At 44.5% G+C, this 25,848-nt stretch overlaps 1 protein-coding gene across 1 annotated transcript in view; it reads right to left on the reverse strand.

The window, feature by feature from the left end:
* IQCA1 (IQ motif containing with AAA domain 1) overlaps positions 1–25,848 on the reverse strand; it is a 229,572-nt gene that overhangs the window by 30,756 nt on the left and 172,968 nt on the right. Inside the window, exons 14-16 of the mRNA XM_027858297.1 lie at positions 19,212–19,319; positions 14,486–14,685; positions 3,008–3,094 (exon numbers count right to left, since the gene is read on the reverse strand). Coding sequence (XP_027714098.1) covers positions 3,008–3,094; positions 14,486–14,685; positions 19,212–19,319 — 395 coding nt within the window. The remainder of the gene's footprint in view (positions 1–3,007; positions 3,095–14,485; positions 14,686–19,211; positions 19,320–25,848) is intronic.

The raw sequence follows: 25,848 nt of genomic DNA on the forward strand, positions 1-25,848 counted from the left end.
TCTATCTATCTATCTATCTATCTATCTATCTATCTATCTATCTATCTGTCTGTCTGTCTGTCTGTCTGTCTGTCTGTCTGTCTATCTATCTATCTATCTATCTATCTATCCATTTATCTATCTTTCTAACAAGATCACAGATTCCAGAGACATATGGATGGTGACCACAATACAAAATCACCATAAGGACTTTGAGTATAGGTTGACTAGTATGAAGAACTTTCCCTTTCCCGAAATTCTGGTCTTTGTCTGATAGAGAATTTTTAATATCTTTAGGCTGTTATATGAAGCTTTTGGGTCACTAATACTTCTACTACTCGTTAAGTGTCTGGAGTCAAAGTCTTTATAGTGGTGTGTGTGTGTGTGTGTGGTGTGTGTGTGTTGTATGTGTGTGTATTGTGAGTGTGTATGTGTGTGGCATGGTGTGTGTGTGTGTGTGTGTGTGTGTATGCAAATGTTCCCATAAGTAAGGGAATAGGAAATGAAAGATTGGTGATCCTCCCATACTTGGGCTCTTCTCGATTTTGATTGGAGCCATCTATTACTTATGTGGCCATAGGCATGTTAATGCACTTGGTTGATATCCCTTTCTTCCTTCTTATCACTACTTTCGGGCAATTCTCAAGTCATTGCCCCAGAGTTGGCCCAGCCATGTGAGTGTGGCCTATTGCTAATGAGGGCAAGCCTTCACAAGGCAATTCCAATTTGCTTTAGTACCATTAGCTGCCTATGATGATGATGATGATGGCCAGCACAGCTGTCCTCTTGCTGCATGGCACGCAGAAGCTGAGATGTCGGGATGGCTTTTGGTAGATGAAGTCACAGAGTGTAATGGGGCGGAAAATGCAGGCACAGATTGGCTTGCAGCATTTGGCATATGATAACCACTGACCAGCTCCCAGAAGAGGCGGGTGAAGTGACAGAAAAGCTCCAAGAATGAGGAGGGGAACTGAGCTCCCAAATCTCAGAGCAAGGAGGGACCTCTGGGGCCTCCAGTCGCATCTATCCTCCACCAGGAATCCCTCCCACAGCCTCCCCAACAGGTGGCCAGGCATTGGAAGATCTCCAGTGAAGGAGAACTCACTCTTTTCTAATCACATCCCATTCCTCTTTGGGACAGCCCTCATTGGTAGGAAGATTTTCCTGACATCCAGACTAAATTGGGCTTGTTTTCTATTTCTCCTCAATGACCATAATAAGATTTAGCCATTACATATCCCTTGAAGTTTTACAAAACATTTTACATATAGTATCTCATTTGATCCTCACAGCCACCCTCAGAGGTAGGTCCTATTACTATCTTCATTTTATAGATGAGGAAACTAAGGCAGATAAATTAAGTGATTTGCCCAGGATTACACAGTTAAGTGACTGAGGCTGGATTTGAACTCAAACCTTCCTGACTCCAAGTCCAGCACACCACCTATTGATCATAGTTTTGCCCTTTGGGGCCAAGAGAAACACGTCAAACCTCTCTTCAATAGGACAGTCCTTTACATGTTTTGAATTCTCCTCTCATAGGACCAAAGCTGTGGGACTGCAAGACACCTTGGAGGTCACTTAGTCCAAACCTTTCATTTTTAAGGAAGAGAAAACCAAGGTCCAGAGTGTGAAGTGAGGAATGAATGATCCAGCACTAAAACTCAGGTCCTCTCCCTCTAACTCCATGGCCTGGTGAATGAGTATAGCATCAACGCTCTTTTTATGGAAACACTGAAACCTTTCCTGAATGCAGATGAGTACAATGGCTGAAATCTGCCACAGAATTTCTTGGAGTGCTCCAACCTCATTCGTCAGCACCTAGGACAGTGCCTGGCACACAGGAGGCCAATGCTTGTTGACAGATTAATTGCTCTCGATCATTGTTGCTCTGGGCATTTCAGAAATATGGGAGTGAGTTCCTTTTAACGGAGCACTCAGCCACGAGAGGGAGACAATTGCCATTCCCGCGTCAAATAATAAACGAGGCTTCTAAACAGTTTCTGAAATGATAGGGCAATCAGTGATCATTTAGGAGAAGAAAGGATGGCTCTTTCACTCTTTATCCAAATCATCCCTACCTGCTCAAAGTGATGTATAAAACATAAGAGTGATTAAAACCCTTATGAATTTAATCAGAAATTCCCAGCTAACCACTATTTGCTGTGGGGCAAATTGATGCGGAATAACAATCATGGGGAACTGCTTTTAAAAAAAATTAAAAAAAAAAACCTTGTGGGAAATGTACTGGTGATTGTCAGGGGGAAGCTACAGGGACCATGGGGGGCTGCAAAAGGAGAGAAAAGGAGGAAGGAAGCAATTGAAGCAGGGCTCCCTGGAGGTGCCCCTGCAGACAGGGCATTCCCCTGGGGAATGGAGGGTCTTTGTTCCCAGGGCCAGTGTTTATTATTATTAACAAAATGAAGCCCTCATCCTAATACATGCTGACTTGTTGCTGTTTTCCTCAAGCCCATCAGAGACTCTTGCTCACTCTTCAGCTCCCACTCGGTCACCCCTTTCCCCTGGGCTTCATCACCCCCAACCCGGGTTATTGCTGGGTTCTTTAGATCACACAGCCATGGGTTTGGGGCTAGAAGGGGTCTTAGACGTCATCCAATGAGGTGCCTTTGTTGAGCACCTTGCAAACCTTAAAGCAAGATGTAAATGCTAGCTATTATCAGCTCTAGTCCAACCCTTTCATTTGGCAGAGGAGGAAGCAGAAGCCAGAGAGAAGAGACTCACCCAAGGGCATACAGTGACTGAGGCTTCAACCCAGGTCCTCTGACTCTACATGCAGGATTCCTTCCACGATATCAGTCTCAGGCTGCTCTCCCACCACCCCAGTTTTCTGTGACTTGTCTCAAACCCAGCGAGGCCTCCTCCTGAGATGCTGCCACCCCCAGATTCCACCCCTACTCCAGACCCTGACAGAAAAGGAGATCAGAGGTGCACACAATACTTGAGAAGCCCTCGTTGGGGGTTGGGGAAAGATGCAAGATAGAGAAAGTAACCAGGGGCAGGCCATCACCTCCTTTTCAACCTTCGGAATTTTTTTGTAGAAGGTTTTTTCGGTTTCTCCAATCCAGACCACTGACGGTTGTAGCAGCCGAGCCACCTAAAAGGAAGAAAGCAATAAATTCCCTGGAAGCATTTGTTTGTTTCCTTGTCTTCCCTTCTTAGACACACATTTGCTGCTACGTGAAGAAGGGAATGTGGGAGCACCCCATTCTAGGCTGTGTGGGACTTTCTGGGACAGTGTCTCTGAGCCAGTTGTCCGATGTTAAAAGCCCCAGTGATTTGGCCAGGACTCAGTACACAGGGAGAAGTTGATAACTGCTTTTTGACCCATTGACTTGTTTAGAGTATGGCAAGAAGGATGTCATGGGCTCACAGACCTTAACCTGGAAGGGGGGGATTTTTTTTTTTAGACAATTGGGGTTAAGTGACTTGCCTAGGGTCACACAGCTAGTAAGTATCAACTGTTTAGTCTGAGGCTGGATTTGAACTCAGGTCCTCCTGACTTCAGGGCCAGTGCTCTATCCACTGCACCACCTAGTTGCCCCCTAGGGAGGGACTTTCAAGGTCATCCACCTCAAACCCAGATTTTACAGAGGAAGAGACTGAGGTTCAGGGAGGTTTTGTGATTCAGACTCATAGGATCAAATATCCAGAGCTAGCATCTTGATCAACTCTTTCATTTTTTCTGGGAGGATGGAGGCCCAGGGAGAACTGGAGATTTAGGGGACCAGGCACCAGCTCCAGAGATGCGCAGCTGAGAGGGTTCTTCAAAGCCATCTAGGTCAAACCCCCGAAAGGTGGAGAGGAGAGAGTGCTAGCCTTGCAGTCAGGATGAGCTGGGTTCAAATCCTCTCCTCAGACAGGTCCTGGCTGTATGACCCTAGAGAGGTCACTTATCCACCCATTCTGGGCCTCAGTTTCCTCATCTTTAAAATGAACGGGTTAGACTTGAATATATCCGAGGTCCCGTCCAGTTCATATTCTGTCATCCTATGATCTGATAGAGAAGTCAGATGACTTACTGAAGGTCATCTGGGCAGCAAGCAGCACAGCTGGTGTTTAAAGTGGAATCTTCGCCCCCAAGTATGGCAGTCTCACCACTGAACCCTGCTACCTCTTAGAAGCAGCTTCCACACTCAGAGACCACCTGGCTTGGCCATGCACCTTAATTCACAATCCTGTCCAGGACCTCTACGGACCACTGTGGACAGGAAGGGCAGCAATGCCACACAGGGATGCTTTCTCTCACACCTCCACACTTCCTCTCTCCTGCAAGTATCATTAAAGGTTTAGAAATCCTGCTCAGAGGAGTCCCAACCTCATAGCCCCTGGAACAGGCGTTTCCAGCTGGGGATGAATGGGACATTGAGGCTTCCTCCCCCCCCCCATATTAATTACATTCTCCTCCAGCTCTCAAGTTTATTCAGGTTTGTTCACTCACAGAAACACTGCCTTCTTCAGCATAAAGAGATCCAAGACTTTATATTCCCTGCGCAACCAGGCTTTTCTTTGCTGACTTGAACCCTGCTGGAGGGACTGTGTGGGCGCCTCCGGACATAGATGGGGCTTAATGGCGGTCCTTGGCTAAATGTCGCTTGGTGATTTATAGCTCTGGTAAAAATAATGACCACACATGGGATATTCTCTTCAAAGTGCCAAGAGACAGACATTTCTCTCTCTCTTTCTCTTTTTCTAGCAACTTAGGGCTTTGTGTGAAACCGTGGCAAAGACGCCATCTCTGCTGCAGTCTCCCTCATTACACACAATCAAGTGGAGTGGGAGCTGTGATACCAGTTTTTTTTCTGTCTGCCTGAAACAAATGGAAGGCCTGAACTGAGGTGCCAGAAGGCAGTGCCTCACAGGGGTGATGGGCAAAGCCCCCGGGTATGGGGCTAGGTGTCTGTCTCCCCTGCTGTGTTCTGTATGCAGGAGAAAAGCAAGGGCTGAGAAAAGAACTGGAGTTAGGAACAAATCTTCAATGGCTACTAACGTGGTGTAGATGCTGTGCAGGTGGGATTTGAGGACTGGCCGCTCATCGGCCCACACCGTCTATGAGTGTCTGGAGAGAGAATGATCGACGCCAATTCAAAGTTCAAGTTCTCCTTGTTAAATCTCACTTAACCGACGGGGTGGCATGGCTGGAGAAGAGTGAGCTGGGGGGGACGGGAGACCTCACTCTGCTCTCAGACGTGCTCCATTTGTTTCTGCCTGGTCCTTGGATTATGTTGCTTTATTTTGACCCAGACCAGGAGCTCATTTTTGGCGTGATGGTCAGCCCTGGGAACACACAGGGATCTGAGTTTTGTTCATTGGATTAAAAAAAAAAGCTCTCGAACCCAATCCATGTGGCAACAAATTTAGGTTCTACCCAAGGAGCTTTTGCTAAGGCCACTAGACATGAGATCATCAGACTTGGAGCTGAGCTGGGCTGGGCTTAGAGATCAACTGGTCCAACACCTTCATTCTGAGGGTGGGGGTAGGGGTGGGGGAGGGATTTACCAAACATTAAACAGCTCATAAAGAGCAGAGCTGGGGCTGCAGCCAGGTCCTCTGGCTCCAGATACAGACCTTTCTCCGTTCTTAATACAGAAAATGTTTTTCCGATTGATGGGGGGGGGGGGGGGGGGGGGGGGGGGGGGGGGGGGGGTGGAAGGGAGCAAGGGAGCATTTGCCCTAATATTTAACTCTTGGAGGAAAGATGAGTGCTTTTGCACAATCATAGGTTGTCTGTGGATTAGGATTGAAGCATGAGGACATAAGATCATAGATTCAAAGCTGGAAGGGACCTTAGAGGCCCCCATTTTACAGATGAGGAAAGAGAGACCCCGGGAGCATCAGTGACTTGGCAATGGGCACACAGGCAGTAAATGACAGCTTAGATTTGAACCCAGGTCTCCTGACTTGAGATCCAAAGCTCAACCCAGTACAAGGAGATCTGTGACAAATCATTTAGCCACCTGCTCTCCATTTGCTTGAATTTAAAATAAAGATATATGTATTAAATATGAGTAGGATGTTTATTACTTTGAAAGATGGTCACTCGTTAGAATTGGACGAACACGATAAGGAATACCGTGTCCTCAGAGAGGAGAGGCATGTATTAGGAGGACATTTGGAAGAATGCTTTGGAGCTAAGGTTGAATTAATGTAATTAAATGAATATTTGACAGCTTGCATTTAGAATCAGGCAGATCTTTTACCTCCTTGTTGGAAACTGAGGCCTGGGAACGGGGAACAGCTTACACCCTAGGATCATGGATTTAGCTAGAGGTCACCTAATCCAACTGCCTCGTTTTACAGATGAGGAAACTGAGGCCCAGGCATGATGACTTGTTCAACATCACACAGGCCATAAACAAAAGAGCTGGACTGTGAGACCAGGTCTTCTCAATGCCAGAGCTGTGACCATGTCCATTATACTGTGTATAATATCACCTGTATTCCTACGTCCCACACCTCTCTGGACTTGTTTCCTTGGCTGTTGAGAAGGCCCGATTAGCTGATAAGTGATGCCCCTTTCTGCTCCAAATCCCCTGCATTCCTGCCCCATGCCTCCTCCCACCCACGGGGTGGGCTAGGGATGATCCGCATCTGCCCCCTGTGTTCTCTCAGTCCAGGTCTGGATCTTCTCTTTCTTTCCCTAGGACTGATCTGGGTGAGAGCTCAGGGCATTACTCTCCTTGGGATTTACTTTCTTTTTTTTGCCTCTCTCAAAGTTTCTGACAATGACCTAGAAATGGGGGAGGGGTCTCACTTGGGCTGAACTCCAGACCCAGTTTCATGAACTCTTAGGGTAGTTTTGTTTTTGAAAAATCCAAGAGGCTTGTTGCTTGCCCATTGTATGCTGATGCTGACTGTAGTTCCTGTTACTCTGGTTATTTTAGGGATGAATTCTCATTTCTCTTCCTTGAAGGGCCCTGGGAAAGAGTCTCATTGAGGGGACGGTTCCTTCCCTGGTCCCAATCTCTGAGGCAGGGCCACTTGCTGGTGGGGATTGACCCCCTAGAGGACTTGAATGGGAAAAAGCCCAGGCGTGAACCCTCCTCAGCCAAGCCAGCGGAAGGGCTTTGTTTCCTGGAGGATCTTTGTTTGTTTGGCTTGTTAGATCTCTGCCCCCACCCCACCCCCAACCATGCTGGGGACACACATGCTGAAGGCTCTGTAAAGAGCTCCTAGCAAACATACCTTAGGTGACATCTAATAGGACAATAAGAAACAAGATAACTCCAGGGTCTGGAGGCCTCTCAGGGCCTTTCCTGATCTTTTCTATCAGTTTCTCTAAGTCTTTGATCTCTGCTGGGGGAGTCCTAAGGGAAGCAATCTCTCAAAAGGCAGAAACAAGGGGTCACTTAGATTGCTCCTTTCCAAGCCAAGGTCTACGAAGGACCATTCTTTGACCGGCCAGAGCTTCTGAAGGAAGCTTGGAACTGTGTAAAAAACCATGAGATTTAGAGTCACAGGGTCACAGGACCACAGACTTAGCACAAGAAGGGAGCTTAGGAGCCAGCAATTCAGACCCTCCCACTTTGCAGATAAGGACACTGAGGCCCAGGGTGGGGGAAGGGCTTGCTGAAGGTCACAGAGTTTGCAAAGTGGGACGTGAGAATTCAGGTAAGGTGGGATCTGAATACAAATGTTCTTGACTTCTTGTACGGAACCAGAGGGCCTAGATTTGAATCCCGGCTGTGCCACTCACTACCTAAGTGTAGGGAAGTCTCTGTACTTCCCTGGGCCTCAGTTTCTTTTACTTTAAAATGAGGGGATTGGACTAGGGGTCTCCAATGCTCCTCCGACTCTATATTTATGACCCTCTTAAAAGGGGCCTTTTCAGTTGTCCTGCTGTCGGGAAAAAATTGGCAACAGCTCCCTTCTCCAAAGGGGGAAGGAAATTCATTGTAAAAACAACTGAATCTGGGATCCACATTTGCTTTCCTTTCATTCAAAGGTTGGATGGATCCCAAAGAGTCATACATTAAGTACCAACGGCACAAAGCAGACTCTTTCTGAGCCCGGCTGCTCTGTTTTCTACAAGAATAGCTGTTCCACAGTAAATCTAATGAAAGCCGGGTGTGTTTCGTGTCAGTTTGGCATGGGAGCAGAGGCATAACTTGGAATTCCGTGCTCCTTTCTCCCAGCCACCTCTGAGCAAGAGGAGACTAGCAGATATTGGATTTGGGTGGCCGTAGGGGAATCCACAAGTCTCAGCATGGTGTCCTTCTGCAATTGATATTTGAACCCAAGTCTAGACCTTTTTATTTATTTAGGTTGATATCTTTTTGGACCTCAGTATCCTGAAATGGACAAGCTCACAATCTATGACTTCACCAGTGTCATTAATAAGGATATTTAACAGAACTCTGTGGACTTTCTTTCCAGTTTGACATAGATCTCGTCACTAATTACCATGATAGGTTTGGTCATTTACTCAGTTGCCATTAGATTGTGAGCCCCTTGAAGGTAGGGACTGTCTTTCACTTCTTTTTGTATCTCCAATGCTTAGCACATAGTAGGTCCTCAATGATTGTTTCATTGACAGACTGACAAGTTTCCAATCCTCCTGACTATATGTCATCATGGCCTTATTTCCATCTTGCCAGCAAGGATATGAGGCCCTTGTGGTATCATAGATTTGGAGTTAAAGGGTCATATCTTTGACCTTAACATCCTTCAACATCCTTGAGTTTTCCCCTGCTTTTAAGACCCAGATCCAATTAGCTTCCAAGAGGTGTCACCTCCATCGCCACAACTTACAACCTGCTTCTCCTCTTTAATCATAAGGCCACTAGCCCAGTCCACTCCCTCATCACCTCCTGCCTGGACTACTGAGATAGGTTCCTGATTGTTCTGCCGGGCTTCAGGCTCTGAGCTCTCCAATGCTGCCAAAACATAGAATGGCCTGGTCATGGCACTCCTCAAAACTCTTCAATGATTCCCATTACCTCTAGGATGTCTGAAGCAAGGACTGCTGGTGAACTGGGACACAGAAGTGTGTTCAGATTCAAGCTCAGTATGCTGGGCACCCAAAGGCTTTCACTCCATTTGTTGTTCATGGGCTCTTGGGCCCCTGTGCTCATCGGATCATCTTTCTGCAAATCATGACTCACAGCCCACTGTCTTCCCTTATAGCTCATATTCTGTCTCTTGGTCCTTCTCACTCCCTACCCCATCTCTGGCTGTCTTTTGCTCTCACTTGCTCTCTCTGTCTCTATCTTGGTCTCTGTCTCTCTCTTGTCCCAACCCATGATTGGTACCTCCTCATATATGTCTTGTATTTATTCTGTAATTACTTATCCTCCCCCTGCTTATACACGGGCATGTTGTCTTCTCCTATAAAATGTGAGCTCCTTGCCTTCAGAAAATGGACAGCTTCATTTTTGTTGGTGAATGATTGACCAGAGAGCTGCCTTGGGGCACTGAAGGTTACTTGATGTGCCCAGGTCATGTGGCTGAGATATGTCAGAGAAAGGACTTGGAGCCGGGCACTCCAGACACTGAGGCAGCCTCTCCCTCCACAGCCTCATGCAGTCACTCCTTCTGATTCACATTATATCTGTCTGTCTATATGGGTGTCTTTCCTAGTGGGCTGTAAGATTCTAAGCACTCTCCCTCCCTGCCATAGAAAGAATGAAACAAACAAAAAACAAAGAAAGAAAGAGAGAGAGAAAGAAAGAGAAGGAAGAAGGAAAGAAGGAAGGAGGAAGGAAGGAGAGAAGAAAGAAAGAGAAATGAAGGAAGGAAAGAAAGAGAAGGAAGGAAGGAGAATGAAGAAAAGGAGGAAAGGAGAGAGGGAAGAAGGAAGGGAAAGAAGAAGGAAGGAAGGAAAAGAAGGAAGAAAGGAAGGAAGGAAAGGAGAGAGGGAGGAAGGAAGGAAAGGAAAGAAGAAGGAAGGAAAGAAAGAAGGAAAGAAGGAAGGAAAGAAGGAAGAAAGGAAGGAAGGAAGGAAGGAAGGAAGGAAGGAAGGAAGGAAGGAAGGAAGGAGGGAAGGAAGGAAGTTGATCCAGGGTGGGCAGGGACCACGTCTTAATTACAGCTGTAGTGCATGTACCTAGCTTGGTACAACTACATTCTCCACCAACAGTTGCTGTTAAAGAACTACTCTTTGACAGAAAGATGTGCCCCTTGGGGAGCTGTGGTCTGCACCCTGCCCTGCCCTGTCCTGCCCTCAGTTTCTGCACATCAATAACAGGTTTATGAGTCATACACAGGGCGGCTGCAAGAATTAAGCCAGACACTAGGGTCCATCTTTCCTCTACATGTTGAGCTCGAGGTACCCGAATAAGGCCTTTCGCTTACATATCTTTGATTTCTGGAGAATCTGAGAGGTAACCTGGCTCAGAGGATGGAGCACCGGACTTGGAGTCAGAAAGCCTCGGGTTCAAATTCTGCCTCGGACTAGCTGTGTGACGCTGGTAAAGTGACTTCATATCTCTGGGCCTCAGTTTCCTCACCAGTAAAGTTAGGAGTTTGTGCTCAGTGGCCTGTAGGGTCCCTTCCAAGCCTGCACGGGTGGTCTTACGAGCCTTTGGATTCTGGGATTTGATAGGAGGTCTTTTTCTTTTCATACGATCAGATTTGGAGCTGGGAGTGGAAATATAGTCCAACCAGATGAGAAAACGGAGGTCCAGATTAGGGAAGGCATCGCAGCACACAGGAAAGAACGCTTGCCCTGGAGCCAGGGAACGAGACTTCAGATTCCTTCTCTGATCCTCGTCACTTGCAGAATTTGAACTCGGATCTCCCAATTCAAGATCCAGCCCCTCCTCCCGCTATGTCTCCGAGGCTTGGTGGACTTTTCTGTTTCTCTCAAGCAGACCTAGAGAGTGGCCTGCCCACACCGGCTGCCCCGCCAACCCTAGGCCTCCCCTCCACGCCCTCCCACCAAAGGACATGGGATGCCCACCCTCCACTGGGGCTCACTCCTATTGTCCTCGGAGCACCAGCAGACGGCTTGTCGCTCAAAAGCCCTCCGTGTCAATTATCTCTGGGTAGTTTGAGGCCACGGATAATTAAATGCACTCGACATAATTAATTCTTAATTGAAATGGTGTGGGAAGTGGTTCCGGGCAGTTTGCTCCAGCGGCCGGCAGAGGGCTCTTTCGTTCTGCGAATCAGGCACTTTGCTGGTGAGGACGCTGGGTGTCCTGCTCTGGGGGGAGGGCGGAGCAGAGTGACCTGCTAGGAGGCTGACTTTCAAAGACGGGCAGATCAGTAGGCAGGCGCCTTGTGCCCACCAGCCGCCCTCCAGGGAGGCCTGGGGATGGAGGGGTCTTAACTAGGTCAGAGAGGATTTCTGAAGCTCAAGGCTTTACTGGGTCAACAATTAAACCCAGTGTGTTTGGCTTTTAGCCTTTTACTGGGCAACAATCCATGGGAGGCAGAGCTCAGCCCAGCGAGCCCTACCCCCTAAACCCGTCTCCTGGCTGGCAAAGGGCTCCAGCACTGCTAGGAGGTCGAGGCTCTGATGACTCCTAACTGTCCTTTTAGGGAATGAGGTGCTGAAGATGGGCACAGAAGATGCAGGTCACCTTGCAGGCAGAGCTCTCTGCTGCCTGATCCAAGGTGGGGGAGGGGCTCTAGAAAGGCATCTCTCTGCCTATCAGTTAGGGGCCAGGCTCCTTCCTCGTCCGAGGCCAGCCCTGGGTCTCTGGTCCTTCTGGTTCTGGGATTAGATAGGGGTTTTCCCCCTGGATGGGATCAGTGTGTGTGTGGTGTGTGGTGTGTGTGTGTGTGGTGTGTGGTGTGTGTGTGTGTGTGTGTGTGTGGTGTGTGTGTGGTGTGTGTGTGTGTGTATGTGTGTGCGTGGTGTGTGCGTGGTGTGTGTGTGTGTGTGGTGTGTGTGTGTGGTGTGTGTGTGTGTGGTGTGTGTGTGGTGTGTGTGTGTGTGTGGTGTGTGTGGTGTGTGTGTGTGTGTGGTGTGTGTGTGGTGTGTGTGTGTGTGTGGTGTGTGTGTGGTGTGTGTGTGTGGTGTGTGTGTGTGTGGTGTGTGTGTGTGTGGTGTGTGTGTGGTGTGTGTGTGTGTGTGGTGTGTGGTGTGTGGTGTGTGGTGTGTGTGTGTGTGTGTGTGTGTGTGTGTATTTATTCTCTTGCTGTAGCTTCATAGGCTCTTAGCTTTATATCTGAGGGGGACCTTGGAGGTCAGGTAACCTAGCCTCACTGGCCATTCCCGATCGACTCAGTTGGCAGGACCAAATCACCTTCATTTATTGGTGTGTATGTCCTATATTTACTGATCTGGGGACATAACTCTATCCCCTCTTTCCTCCTCCCCCAGTAGAACAGATGCTTCTTGAGGGCAAAGTTTATCCTGTTTTTGTCTTTGTAAACCCAGAGATGAGAAGAGGGCCTGGCACACAGTAGGTGCTAAATAAAAGCTTCACTTTTCAGATTAGGAATCTAAGGCCCAGAATGCTCCTCTCCCCATCTCTGCCTCTCTGTGCTTCCTCAGTCAGCTCTAAGTCTCCCACGTGGGGTTTTCCTGATGCCCAGTGGCCAGTGCTCCAACCTCCCTCTTACCTTGTATTTATTCATGGTTTTTATCTCCTTGCATGTGGAGAACTTGCTGCCTTCAATAGAATGCCGGGTCCTAGAACTCCACCCATTTGGACAATACCGTGCTCTTCTGCTGAGCTTTGACCTATCTAAGGTCAAATCATAACAAAAAAGCTAGCACTTACTTTAGTGTTTGTAAAGCACTTTCCATATGTTATCTTATTTGATTTGAGGCGTGTCCTAATGGTATCCCCATGAAGCCAAGAGAGGTCAAACAGCTTGCCCAGGGTCACAGAGCTATGTGGCTGAGGCAGAATTTGAACTCAGTTCTTCCTAATTTCAAGTCTGCTCTGTATCCACTTTGCTACTTCCTTTTCTGGATTTAAGAATTAGGAAGCCTTGAGTTCTAATCCCTTCTCAGATACTGACCATCTGTGTGATCCTTGGTGAGTCGATCCTCTTTTGAATCTTCAGTTTCCTCATCTGTAAAATGGGAATAATACTAGGACCTGCCTCCAAGGGTTTTGTGAGGATCAGATAAGATAACTAATGTAAAGGGCTCGTTGAACCTGAGGATGCTGGCAAATCATTCCTGTTGCTGTTGCTTTTAGGACCATGTAATACATGTAAAGTGCTTTGTAAGCCTTGGAACATGCCTGCTCTTTTTTTACCAGGCTTCCTCAGAGTATCAACAGACATGAAAGAAAAGATTGGCAAAAAAGGCAGCATGGGACAGTGAAAGCTTCGTGTGACCTTGGCCAAGTGAACTGAGCTCTCTGGGCCTCAGTTTCTTCCTTTGTAAAATTAGGGGGTTGGACTAAATGCCCTCTAAGGTCCCTTCTATGATGCTAAGTCACATCATCTCTATGGGGCCTTAGTTTCCTCATTTCTAAAATTGGGACCCGATGACCTGTACCATTTTTTTCTCATTCTCTGATTCTAAATGCATTCTGGGAGAGAAGTGAGTCAAAACAGATTTTTCTTTAGAAGAGATAAGAGCAAAAAGGTATTTCAAGCTCACCTAGAAACACGGAATACAGGAAATCTTTAGGTGGAAGAAACAAGAAATATAATCCCCGCCTTAGATGTCTGATGTCAAACTCCTCTACAGAGGCCATTAGCCGGGTGTATAAGGCACCAGATTTGACACTGGAAGGCTGGAATTTGACTTCTGCCTCAGACATTTACTGGCTGTGTGACTCTGGGCCAATGACTTAACCTCTCTCAGCCTCAGTTTCCTCATCTGTAAAGTGGGGATGATAATAGCACCTACCTCACTGAATCATCATGAGGACTAAATGAGATAATACTCTACGTAAAGCCCTTTGCAAACCTTAAGGTGCCATTTAAATCTGAACTCTTAGAATCTCAAGCTATATACAGTCTGGGTGTAAGAGACTCTTTGATCGGCTGGTGGACATGCAGCTAGCGCAGGTCAGAGACAAGACCTGGACTCCATCTCTCTGGCTCGAAGGCAGGCTTCTCCAGCCACTGAGCCACGGCATCTCTCGGAAAACATCCTATCGACATGTTTCAGGCAACGGCCCCCACTTGTGTTGGAAGTATCCCAGAGCCTCGTTCCACTCTAACCCCTGAGCTCACTATCCTCTTGGGGGACCCACCTGACCTGCCATTACTCCCCAAGGTCCTTTCGCTGCCTGGATTCTACCTGGGCCCCTTGTTTTCCATGACCTTGTCCCTGAACCCTCTGTTTTATGTTGTATCCTCTCATTAGAACACGGGCTCCTGGAGAACAGAGAACACTTCAGTTTTCCATTCAAATCCCTGGCAGTTAGCACAGTGCTTGGCACAGAGTAAATTCTTCAATAAATCCCAGGCCATTCCATTAGCTGTATGGTCCTCAGAAGAATAGAACACAGATGTTTAAGGGTAATGTGTACTCCCGTGTCAGAGGGAATCTATTAGAAAGAAAGTAGAACCCTTTGCTTGGGACCTTGATGAGGAAAGCGGTGGTGTTCTGACTCCCCCGGGTACTTACCTTCATGACCATGTGGATCATCATTTGGAGGCCAGTCTTGCCAGGGTACTTCCCAGCGATGTTGGTCGAAGACAGGTTAAAGAGGTTGGCTCCAGTCTCAGTGCAGATGGCATGGACCAGCATCTTCTTCCCCACGCCAGAGGGCCCCACCAGCAGCAGGGTCTTCACCAGTGGCGCCTTCTCATGTACCGTTTGAGAACCTGCGGGAGGTCACAAGCGCATGCGTTTCGGCTTTCGCTGCAGAAATCAGCAGTTAATCAATTGGATCTGCTCCTCACCTATTATCTCAGGGCATCTCAAGGCCCCATTCCTCTCACACATTCACTGCCCACTGCTTGTTTCAAATTAGAGGTTCCCCTGCAGACTGTGGGGTTCATGAGCTCTTTTCAGGTGACTGCAGACATAGAAATCTAAGGCTAGTAGACATCTCCGTGATCACAGGATGATGGATCCCAAGCTGGAAAGGTATTAGAGCTACGGAGATTGAGCCAAGACAGGTTAAATGACTTGCTCAGGGTCATACAGGTGGTAAGTATCAGAGGCAGAATTTGAATCTACATTTTCTGACTCCAGAGTCAGCCTTGCTATTTTGAACAAAATGCAAGCATCAAGTCTCTATTTCCCAACTTTCAACCCAAATAAATATGACATGAAGGGAAATAAAAGTATATTACTAAAGATGAATTATGATGCCTGGGCTGGTGAGTATCCATACGATACAAATACTAACGTGAGATCTGGAGGCAGCATCACCTAATAGCCAGAGGACTAGGCTTAAGTCATGAGACCTGCGTTTGAATCCTGCCTTGAGTATTACCTAGGTTTCACCTTTGTGAGTCTCAGTTTCCTCATCTGTAAGATGAAGGGAACCTTTCTGTTTCATGGATAGTGCTCCATGTAGAACCTATATCAAATTGCTTGATATCTCAATGGGAGGGGTGGGGAATGGAAGGATAGAGAGAATTTGGAACTCAAAATTTTAAAAAAATGTTAAAAATTGTTTTACACTTAATTGGGAAAAAATAAAATATTAAATGCTTTTCAAAAAGGACAGTGCTTTGCATACCTTTGAGTGCTATGCTGGCATGGGAAAGGTCTAATCTTGTTCCAAGTGTCTTGGTGGGATATTTATGTATGGAGGGGCAAGGTGGACATCCCTGAATGTGGGCACAAAAGCAATCCCATGGTTTCTTATAGTTCCATGTAATTTCTGGTCCTGATTCAGAATCACTGATGGTTCTTGGTCACTTCTCTGTCTTTATTAGGTGTATACCTTGAATCATTAGAGTAATAGACTCAACGAATCATAGGTCTAAACCTAAAAGGAATTCTAGGGGCTGATTAAGCCAAATTTTTAGGAGAAGGAAACTGAAGTCTGTGTTGAATGACTTGCCCAAGGTGGCAGCTTTAAAAATCATCAATGGTAGTTTTACCTACTTTTCTATTGTCTTGCTATTATGAAACCTCTGATCTGAAGGGATTCAGAGGTCAGTTTCAGAAACTCTCTTCAATATGGCTCCTCTCTCTTATGGCCCTTGGCCCCTTCTGGTCCTCTCATGTTCTAATTTGCACGATAGTTATTTGTATGCCTGGCCTAATTCACTGACTGAAAGCTCACTGAGGGCTGGACCTTCTTTGTATTCTCTGAGCACCGCACAGGGTTTGAACATAATTTTTTTTTAAATTCATGGCAGAGTGTATAGAGAAATAGCTTTGAAGCCAGGTACTCCTGAGTTACACCTCAAACATATAATGGGTGTGTAACCCTGGATAAGTCAGTTGGTCTTTTTTTTGGGAGGGGCAATTGGGGTTAAGTGACTTGCCCAGGGTCACACATCTAGTAAGTGTCAAGTGTTTGGTCTGAGGCCAGATTTGAACTCAGGTCCTCCTGACTTTAGGGCCTATGCTGTATCCACTGTACCACCTAGCTGCCCCAGAAGTCATTTGGTCTTTAGGTGCTCTAGGTAACATTCTCTAAGGTTCAAGCTACAAGACAGGGACTGATCTGTGTGGGTGAAGGGAGTTTCCTCACCTGGGAGTTCTTTGTACAAATAATCACTCTTCCTTATTCATAATAATATATAACACAAATACAAAGCTGGTGGACCTCAGTTATTAACTGGGTATTATCAAAATAACCCACATTTATTTTTATAAACTTTTCCCCCCTACATTTCATGGATTACCACGATCTTAGTGGTATTTAAATTGTGGACCATTCCAAGGGCAATGGAGAATGCAGCAAGTAACCAGTGATGAATCTCTCTCCTTTCCTCTCCTGTCTTCTCTCTCTCTCTCTCTCTGTCTCTCTATCTCTCTCTGTCTCTGTCTCTCTCTGTCTCTCTGTCTCTCTCTCTCTCTCTCTGTCTCTCTCTCTCTCTCTCCCCCTCCCTCTCTCTCTCTCTCTCTCTCTTTTTCTCTCTCACTTACACACACAACACACACACACACAATGTGTGTACTCACACCCCAATATGACATCAAAGACATTACCAAAGAAATGTAGTTAGTAGAAGATAGGCTATTCATATAGTGAGAGTGAGGAAAAAGAGATGGGCAGCCCCTTTTGTTGACTGGTGCCCATGTAATGTCAAGAGACCTAGAAAGGTGCCAACTTCTTGGGTTGACTTCTCCCTTCCTTCCTACCCCACCTAAAAATGGGGGATTTATGGAAGGGCATGGGCAAAAGTGGCACAGGATGAGAAGGGCTGGATGGATGAGTTGCAATCTTCCTCACTGGAGGGATTACTGTTTGATGGGATCACAGGTCCCATCCCACTGCAGGATGGAAGCATTGTTTTTAATGCACTGCTTGGGTAATTTTGTCCTGGTGCTTGATCAACTTCCATCCATAAAAGCTCTTGGCCCCTTTTACTTCAGCTTGCTTAGAAATCCTGCAGATTTCTTAAAGCCACAGACCGTCGAATAGCCCCACTAGTTATACATGAATGGTTTTATAACCAACCTTCTTTTTTCCTGATGAGAGTTTGTTCCTGGGATTCCAGGAGGATAGGTCAGCTCCAGAGATGGACTGGGAAGATTTTTTATCTATTGAAAGAGACTAGGGACCTGGAGAGCCCATTTCTGTGGCCCCTGGGACCACTTCCATGGGCAGCTCTGATGAGGAGTATATTGCTGAGGGTCTATCAGCTCCCTGGCATCCAATGCCCTTTGTTACTTCAAGCAAGGGTTATTTTGTCATTCCTGACAATGGTAATCAGATGCATGGATGTGTGCAATTTGTGCTTTTAAACTGTGACCAATAAACCTACTCATTTTTATAATAGAATTAAATCTTCAGCCAAGGAAACTTAATCTGGATACCCCAAAGTTTGCTTACATATACATTTTAATTGCATAAACTATTTCTGCATTAGAAACATATAAAATGAGAACTAGTTAAAATAAGGGAACCAACTTGCCCTCATGAGCTGAGAACGTGAAAACTGCCTTCCTCTCCTGGTTAACAGACACTGGATTTAGCCCAGAGTGTTCCTATACTTCCTGTCATTTAGTGTATTGTAATGGGGGCTGTGATACATTATTACTATTTTTACTTATAATTATTTTAACCCAAAGTTCCATTTGCTTCAGAGGACACCAAGTGAAAAGCTAGATTCTCCATTCCTTGTCAAGTCGATGACATTTTGTGGAAAGTGTTCCCAGGTTCAAATCAAGAGAGAAATACCATGCCACCCCCATGGCTGCCATCTTACTTGGAAGGGAAATTAAAGGAATTTTCTCTGAAAGGCCACAGGCTTATAGATATGGAGATGGAGATAAAGGACTTTAGAAGCCCTTTAGAGCCAACACCCTCATTTAAAAGATGAATATTGAATGGAGGCCCCGAGTGACAAAGTAATTTACCCAAAGTGACTACACAGTGAGAGGGGTAGGATTTGAATCCAGGGCTTCTTACTCCAGAATGAATGCTCTTTCCACTGCCCCACACTGCCTCTCATCAAGGACACACCTGCCATCCAAATTCATGTTGCTAGAGGACAGGGCTGGTCAAGGCTGGCACCTGGGCCCCAGTGCCATCTTTGCCACATGAGACAGAGGTCCCACCACCCCCATTTAAAGCCGTCATTACATAAAGGTTATTTAAAGATCCTGCCATGGAAAATGCTGGTTCCTTCCAAGGCCAATTTGTAACCTGTCCTCAGTCCCTGAGTAGAAAATCTTAGAGTAGTCTGCCTAGAAAATGACATTTAATCAGTGTAGAGGAGGGCATTTGAAGCTTGCAAAGTAGTTCAAGGACATCGCTGCAGCACTCTCAAAGGGACTTTGACTAATTCCTTAGCGCTCACATTCTTTAGCCCCCAATAACCACAGCCGGCAAGTTGCCACTGTCTCCCCTTCCCCGATTTCATTCGTTTCCAGCCCTGATGCTTGTTTGGGTTGTTATCTTCCCCCAGTGATTTCCTTTATGTCTCATAGCTCTAAATGGTTACCATGCAAACAGGGATGGCCTCGAAATGGAATACTAGTCAATGGCTTTTGTGGGCCTTTTATGCACCGTTCAAATGAAACCCTGCCTTCTCTCCCAACACTTAATTGGAAAACAGAAATCTGCAAAGGCCTTTTGACAGTAACCAGTCAAGCATTGTCAAAGGGAGGAATCGTATGCACACGTGCACACGCCTGCATGTGTAGACGTACATATTTACATACAGGAGGAAAATCACTGAACTTGGTCCACAAGGCAGTTTCCTTTCTTTATTACCTAGCGGGAGAATCCCGTATAAGGTGATGAGCTGTCTCACGTCAGAGAGCGATGGCATTGGTTCTATCGCTATATGGCGGAGGGTAGTTCCCAGGTAACAAAATTCACCTGTGGGGAGAAGAGAGGGCTAATAAATGGGAAAAGATTTTGTTCCAAAACGCATTCTGCTAACAGATCTACTCCCATAGAAGACAGCACACTCAGAGAAGACCTAGTACTGTCGTGTGCCAGGGACTCTTAAAAGATGGACGCTTTTCCTTGAAAAATCTTATAAAAAAGAAAGAAATGTGACCATTCCAAAAAGGAGCTGCTTTGGTGCAAGCTGGCCAGGCCGGTCATATCAGCTATCACACACTTAGAGCAGATTTGCTACTCACACTCTTAAATTCCAAGCTGCCACCTCTCAGGGTTGGGGCATTGGAAAAGGGGCAAAGTTCTAAGGAATTAACCATGAACAAGAAAAAAATGACCCAGATGGTGAAACATTAGCCTTCCTGGTTCAGCATAAACAGCATTTTCTCTAGCTGACGGTTAATATTTGTAGACTTTTACAAAATAAGTGAGCAATTTAATGGAGATGGGAACTTGGGGGAGATGAAAAGGGGTAGAGTCTGACCAGAATGTAGAAGAAATAGAAATGTTCCATGCTGAGGGCAACAGTCCTTTTCATGTTATAATTTTTAAAGGAATATCAAAGGCATAATATGGGAATAAATCTTTACCAGTTTAATTAGAAGATATCAAAGGGCTTAATTGTAACTAGTCATAAATCCTAACTGATATTTTCTGACTAATTTAGATAAGGTCACCAAGAAAATTAGTTTGGCTGTCTTCATTTGTCACTAGGATGGATGTTTCAAAACCTTTGCATGTTCACATGATTCCTTTCTGAGTGGGACATGAACCTATAATAAAAAAGATAGTGAATGAGTTCTCCATATTCTGATTTCTTTTTAACTGCCCGTTCTCTTAATAGCAAGTGTGGACTTGGGTGAACCTTGGGTGTTAGAGACTTGTAAGATTTTTTTTTTTTATATACAATACTATGAGCGTAAGAAAACTTTGAAGGTTTAGAAATCTGAAGGGAAATGAAGGGTTTGTTTTGCTGTTTAAATAAATCAGCTGGTGATTTCTGTATTGTTGTACCAGCCACCCTTCTACTATGTCTGTGTGTCAGAGACGTCCTTGAGAGTGGGATAGATGGTGATGGTGGGGACAGTGCGGTAATGATGACAAGCTTTCGTTATTGCTCTGGCTAGCCCAGCTCTTTAATGAGGATGTAATGAATAGAGGCCAGCTTAATTTTGCCTTCACCCGAGTAGGAAGGGATGCTGGAGCAACCATTATGACTAGCATTTATTGCCAGTAAACATGACATTAAGGGTCATATGAAAGTGACCCCAATTTGCTTGCTTCAATATATCCATATTAATGCCCAGATGCACCATATTTTGCAGAAATTAACTGATTTTATTTAAACGGTAGCCAGTTAAATTGGGGAGTGTACTGTTTTTCCTGTTTGTTTGGCTAGAGAGAAGGGACGCTAACAGTCTCAGGCAGTGTGCCAAGCCAGGGTGAGCTTGTTGAAATTGTATTCCTGTATTTAATTCATCACACTGTGTTTGGAGCCCTGAGCCCTGTGCCCTTCACCATCTGGCTTCAGGGGGCAGAGAGCACTCCTTGCTTCTAGACTAGACATTCTTGCCAGAGAGGGAAGAAGAAAAGGAGAAGGACAGTTAAGGGAAGAGAGCATCAAGAAAAGGCAAGCGATGGTACTAAAAACAGTACAACGAATGATAGAACTGACAGAAGTCCAGAAAAGGAGCCCAAGGCCAGAGAGGACATCTTCTCTTCAGAAAAGCTGGCAAAAACATCTTTTTGTTCTTTCACTCTTCTCTGTAGAAGAATGACAAGGAAACGAAGAAAGGAGACAGGGCAGAAGTAGAGCCACTTCCTAAATCTCTTGCTCAGAGAAGAAGGGTGGGAAATTTCCTTGGAGGCGGAGATGCAAACAGTGCCTGGCTCTGCATCCTGGGGCTATAACTGCAGACCAAGGTGTCCAGCGCCTGCGGAGGAGGGGCCAACGCATGGGGTCAGAAGGTCTGTTGGCAATTTCCCATCAACTCCCCGCTCATATGGACTGCAATCCCCACATGCGGCATCAGACATGGTCACAATGGCATCTCTGTAGCATTATGATATGGCATTTTAGGGACATGAATTTTGAGCATAGATAATTTTCTGGAAATGCTGCAGGGTGAAATGGGAGAGTTTTGGGCTGCTATTCTGTGGCAAAGGAGATCCTGTGGCTTAGTTATGATAACAGGGAGTATGTTGGAGCCTAAAATCATATTGTAAAGGCGAGCTTCAGTGTCTACATTTTGAGTGGCTGAAGGAGTGTCTGTGATTTTAAGTGACCTGATTAGAAGTGATGATTGTCTCAAAGGGATGATGAAGAGACTGGGTGAAATCATAGATTTTGGCATTCAGACAGGCTGGAATGATAGAATATTCAAAAATACAACATTTATATATGTATGTATATATTTAACTTAGAACAGTAAGCCAGAATATACATTTATATATATATATATGTATGTATGTATAAGTAATGTATGTGTGTGTGTATAAATACATGCATTTACACATTTTTTATACTGCGAGATGCATTATATATATTATATATATGTATATATATGTCTGTAATATTGTTAGTTATGCACACAAAATCCTATTCTGCCCTTTGATGGTTATGTCATCTCTCTGTGTGGGTATGTTTCTTCTGATGGAGACACAGTGTGTGTTGGTCATGTCTTATTGGCCCCCCTTCACATGCTCTAGGTTCAATTGAACTGGCCTTTCCATTGTTTCTCACACCTCTCCCCATGGCCTGGGGCATTCCCTGTCCTTGTGCCTTTATGGTAGCTGTTCCCCATGCCTCAAATGTTTTCTCCTTATTTCTGCTCCTTGGAATCCTTTAGTCTTCTTCAAGACTGAGCTCAAGCACCATCTTCTCCATGATGCCCTTCCTGATCTCCAGCCTGTGGCACCTCATGTCCTCTGTCTCCCCAATCATATATATATATATATATATATAAATATATATATATAAATATATATATATATATAATGTATGTGTGTATGTGGGTTATTAATGACTATCTTGGGTCTGACTACAGAGTCCATGTGACTGTACACTTATCTCAGCTCACCCCTCCTTATTCTCTACAAGAATAATGGTGATTCTGATCAAACTGTGAAATTGTCCAGTCCTGGGATAAAATCCAGGTGAATTACTCCATTAGCGCCCTTTGGAGACACCAGGATTGGCGACTGTCTTCATAAGAACTGGAAATGAGGTTAGTTTGCTGTGGATGAAGCCAGGCTGGCTCTTCCTCATCATCACTCCCTTTTCTAGATGTTTGTTAACTAGCTCTCTAATGGTAGAAGCTAAAGCAAATGCACTTCCCTCCCTTGGGAAAAATGGGAGACTCCTTGGGGGAATGAGAGGGGAACAATGCACATGCTATTAGGTTTGCTAGAGAGGAGAGGGAAGGAGGAGAGATATATTCAGAAACGAAGGTGATGTAAAAACAAAAGCTATTAACAAAAAATAATATTTTATATTTGTATATATTTATATCATACATTTTATAACACATTCATTTATAATATATTACACTTATATACCATTTACAAATATATTACAAATTAGTATTGATAATATATTTGTATTATATAATATTTTATAGGACATGTTTGTAAATAAAATAAAAATAAACAATCATAAAAATAACAGATTGTAGAATTTAGTCAAAATTCAAAACCATGCTCACTGGTCTAGCTGACTTCATTAAATCTCCCCTCTCTTCCCTGACATGTCCTTCTCCAACCTTATAAGACCTCTCTCTTTCTCTAGGTCCTCTTATTGACCATTGGCTATCTCTCAATAATCACATCGGTCATTGTTTTCAATGCCCTAAGATGTCATTCATCTGGGCCAGATGACCTAAAGGGATTGAAGGCAGCTAGGTGTTCTCCCTATCCCTCCTTATCTTGGTTTTCACCTCTCTAGTAGTGATTTTTGCTTCATCCTTTCAAGTCCAAAGAGCATCTTCTCTTACAGGAGGAATAAGAGAAAGAAAGCTGTCCTCTCAGCATCATCCATCATGCCTGTCGCATCTGCCCCAAGCAGGTGTCCTGTCCCTCTTCTTCCTCCTCCTCCCTGTCCTCCATTTTGTTATTCTTGGCTTCCCTAGCCAAACTCAGCTGATTCCCAGCTATGCACTCTGGGCATTGTTTTTACAGGATTGTGCTCTACAACAGCATTCTTTTTTTTCTGCCTTTGTTTTCATCTTCTGTAGGTATCTTTCAAAAAACTGATATTGGTTGATGAATTTCCTGTGCATCTATGTCACTCTCTCTAGACAACAGCCCTCCCCTTTCTCCCTTACAAGAATCATTTCTCTTTGAGTCTTCAAAATTTAATTCTTGAAAGTTTCTCATACTTCTTAGTCTGATTTTCCCTAAATAATTATTATAGAGTTATGGAGACAAAGGATATGAAGGTTTTTTATTCTTGTTAGGTACTGATAGTTTTATCTTCAGAAATATTCTACTAATTTGCAATTCTACCATCAATATATGAATGCACTTGTTTCTCTTCAAAACCCTACAACTACTGAGTTTTATCACTTTTATTTCTGCTTACTTGATAAGTCTCACTGGTTTATTTTCCCTTTCCTCTCCATCTTTTTTTGGGGGGTCCAGTACCAGTTAGTTTTAATAGGTTCCCAAAGTGGGTGTTACTGCCCTCTGGGGGTGGTGCTGGAACATGCAGGGGGCTGGTGGTAGCCTCGGTTGCAATTGGGGGATGTTGAATAAAAACAAAGGGGTGATGGAAACATAAAGAAAGAAGAGAAGAAAATTTTGGAAAACGATCTGTACATGTTTCATCTGTTGTGTAACAGAATTAATGTTGTAGTGATTACATTATTTTCCAAATAAACACACAAAATGCAAATTATAACTAATCAGTGGTCAGGTCCACCGACAGGTCTTAACAAGCAAGTGTTGGCAAGTGAGTGTGCTGCGCATTGTCAGGAAGTCCAACATGCATTGGCAGGAATATGTGCATGTAATGACTTGTTTACAATATAATACTATGCAGTTACATGACGCAATATTGAGTCAACATAATTTCAATGCAGTAAAAAAAACACACACTTAGAATAAATTGTTAAATTTAAGATGCATAATTTAAAAATACTTCATATTTCTTGAAATGATGCAATTTTAAAAAAATACTGTTAAAGGGTTAAAGAAAGGAGATTTCTGGAGGAGGGAGGGGGGAGTGCTGAGTAATTTTTTTTAAAAGGGGGCAGTAGGCCAAATAAATTTGGGAACCTTTGGTTTAGACGATAACTATTTTATAATCTTTTTTAAAGCCTGAGAGGAAAAATTTACCTTCATTTGCTTTCCCCCCCCACCTTCAAAATATTGCCTCTTTAATATAATTTTTTTTCTTTTCTTTTTTCTTTTCTTTTTTTTTTTTTTTTGGCTAAGCAATGGGGTTAAGTGACTTGCCCAGGGTCACACAGCTAGTAAGTGTTATGTGTCTGAGGCCGGATTTGATTTAATATAATTTTTAAATAATTTAATACCATTCTACAAAGCAACTGGTATTTTCTTCAGGATTTTCTTGTAGATATTTCTTATAGATATTTGTTCTCTATATTAAATAAACTAAGCAGGAAATCTACCAAAATGCAACATTTCTGGAAAATGCCAGTCTCAGCTTTTTTGACCAAATATAAATATCACAAAGAATAAAACAAAAACCCATTCTATAGAAAATCACATTTTCATCCTACTATGGTAATTATTGAATGATAGCCATTGCTAATTAGTAAATATTAATTAGGTTTTGAATTATGGCTAAAACCAAGTGTAATGGTTTATTAAAAAAATCACTCTTTAAAAAACACATTTTTGAGTCATAAGAAAAGGTTGTTATATTGTTTTCAATTTAGATAAGTTTTTGAAATGTGTCCACCTTCCCCCTGCCCCTAAACCTGGGTCTAATTCTTTGAGCTCAAACACTAAGTTCTATTTTCCCCCTTTGAACCCATAAGGATAATAATAAAGCATCCTTCCTATTGGTGTGAGAGAGTGAGGGTCCTGTATACTCTCAGTTTTATCTTTTTGACCAGATGGGGCCAAGGAAGGTTTGTGCAGCCAGCTAGTTGTGATGCACCCTTTTTTGGAAGGAGCATTCAAGGAGGAACCAATGATAGTTTAAAAAAAGAAGGGAAATGTAAGGACGTTTCTCAGCCCCAACTCCTGTCAATTGCTCTATGTTTTGACCCCCCTCCCCCATAAAATCATAGGATGTTAGGGTTGAGAGGGCTGTCTGTGGCTCCCTTGTCCAACACCTACTTGACCAAGAACCCTTGGTCATCTGGCCTCTGCTTTGAGACATCTAGTGAGGGGAAGCCCACCCATCAATCCAAAATCAACCTTCTGGGGCACCTCACTTCCCTTTACGGAGTTTTGCGTTGTAGCACTCACATATAGTGTTGCCACTCAGTGATGCTATGCCCACGTCCAGAGAAATGTGTGATTCTTTCTTTTTCCT

This window comes from Vombatus ursinus, unplaced genomic scaffold (genome assembly GCF_900497805.2).
Source record: "Vombatus ursinus unplaced genomic scaffold, bare-nosed wombat genome assembly UNPS02012901.1, whole genome shotgun sequence".
Lineage (NCBI taxonomy): Eukaryota > Metazoa > Chordata > Mammalia > Diprotodontia > Vombatidae > Vombatus > Vombatus ursinus.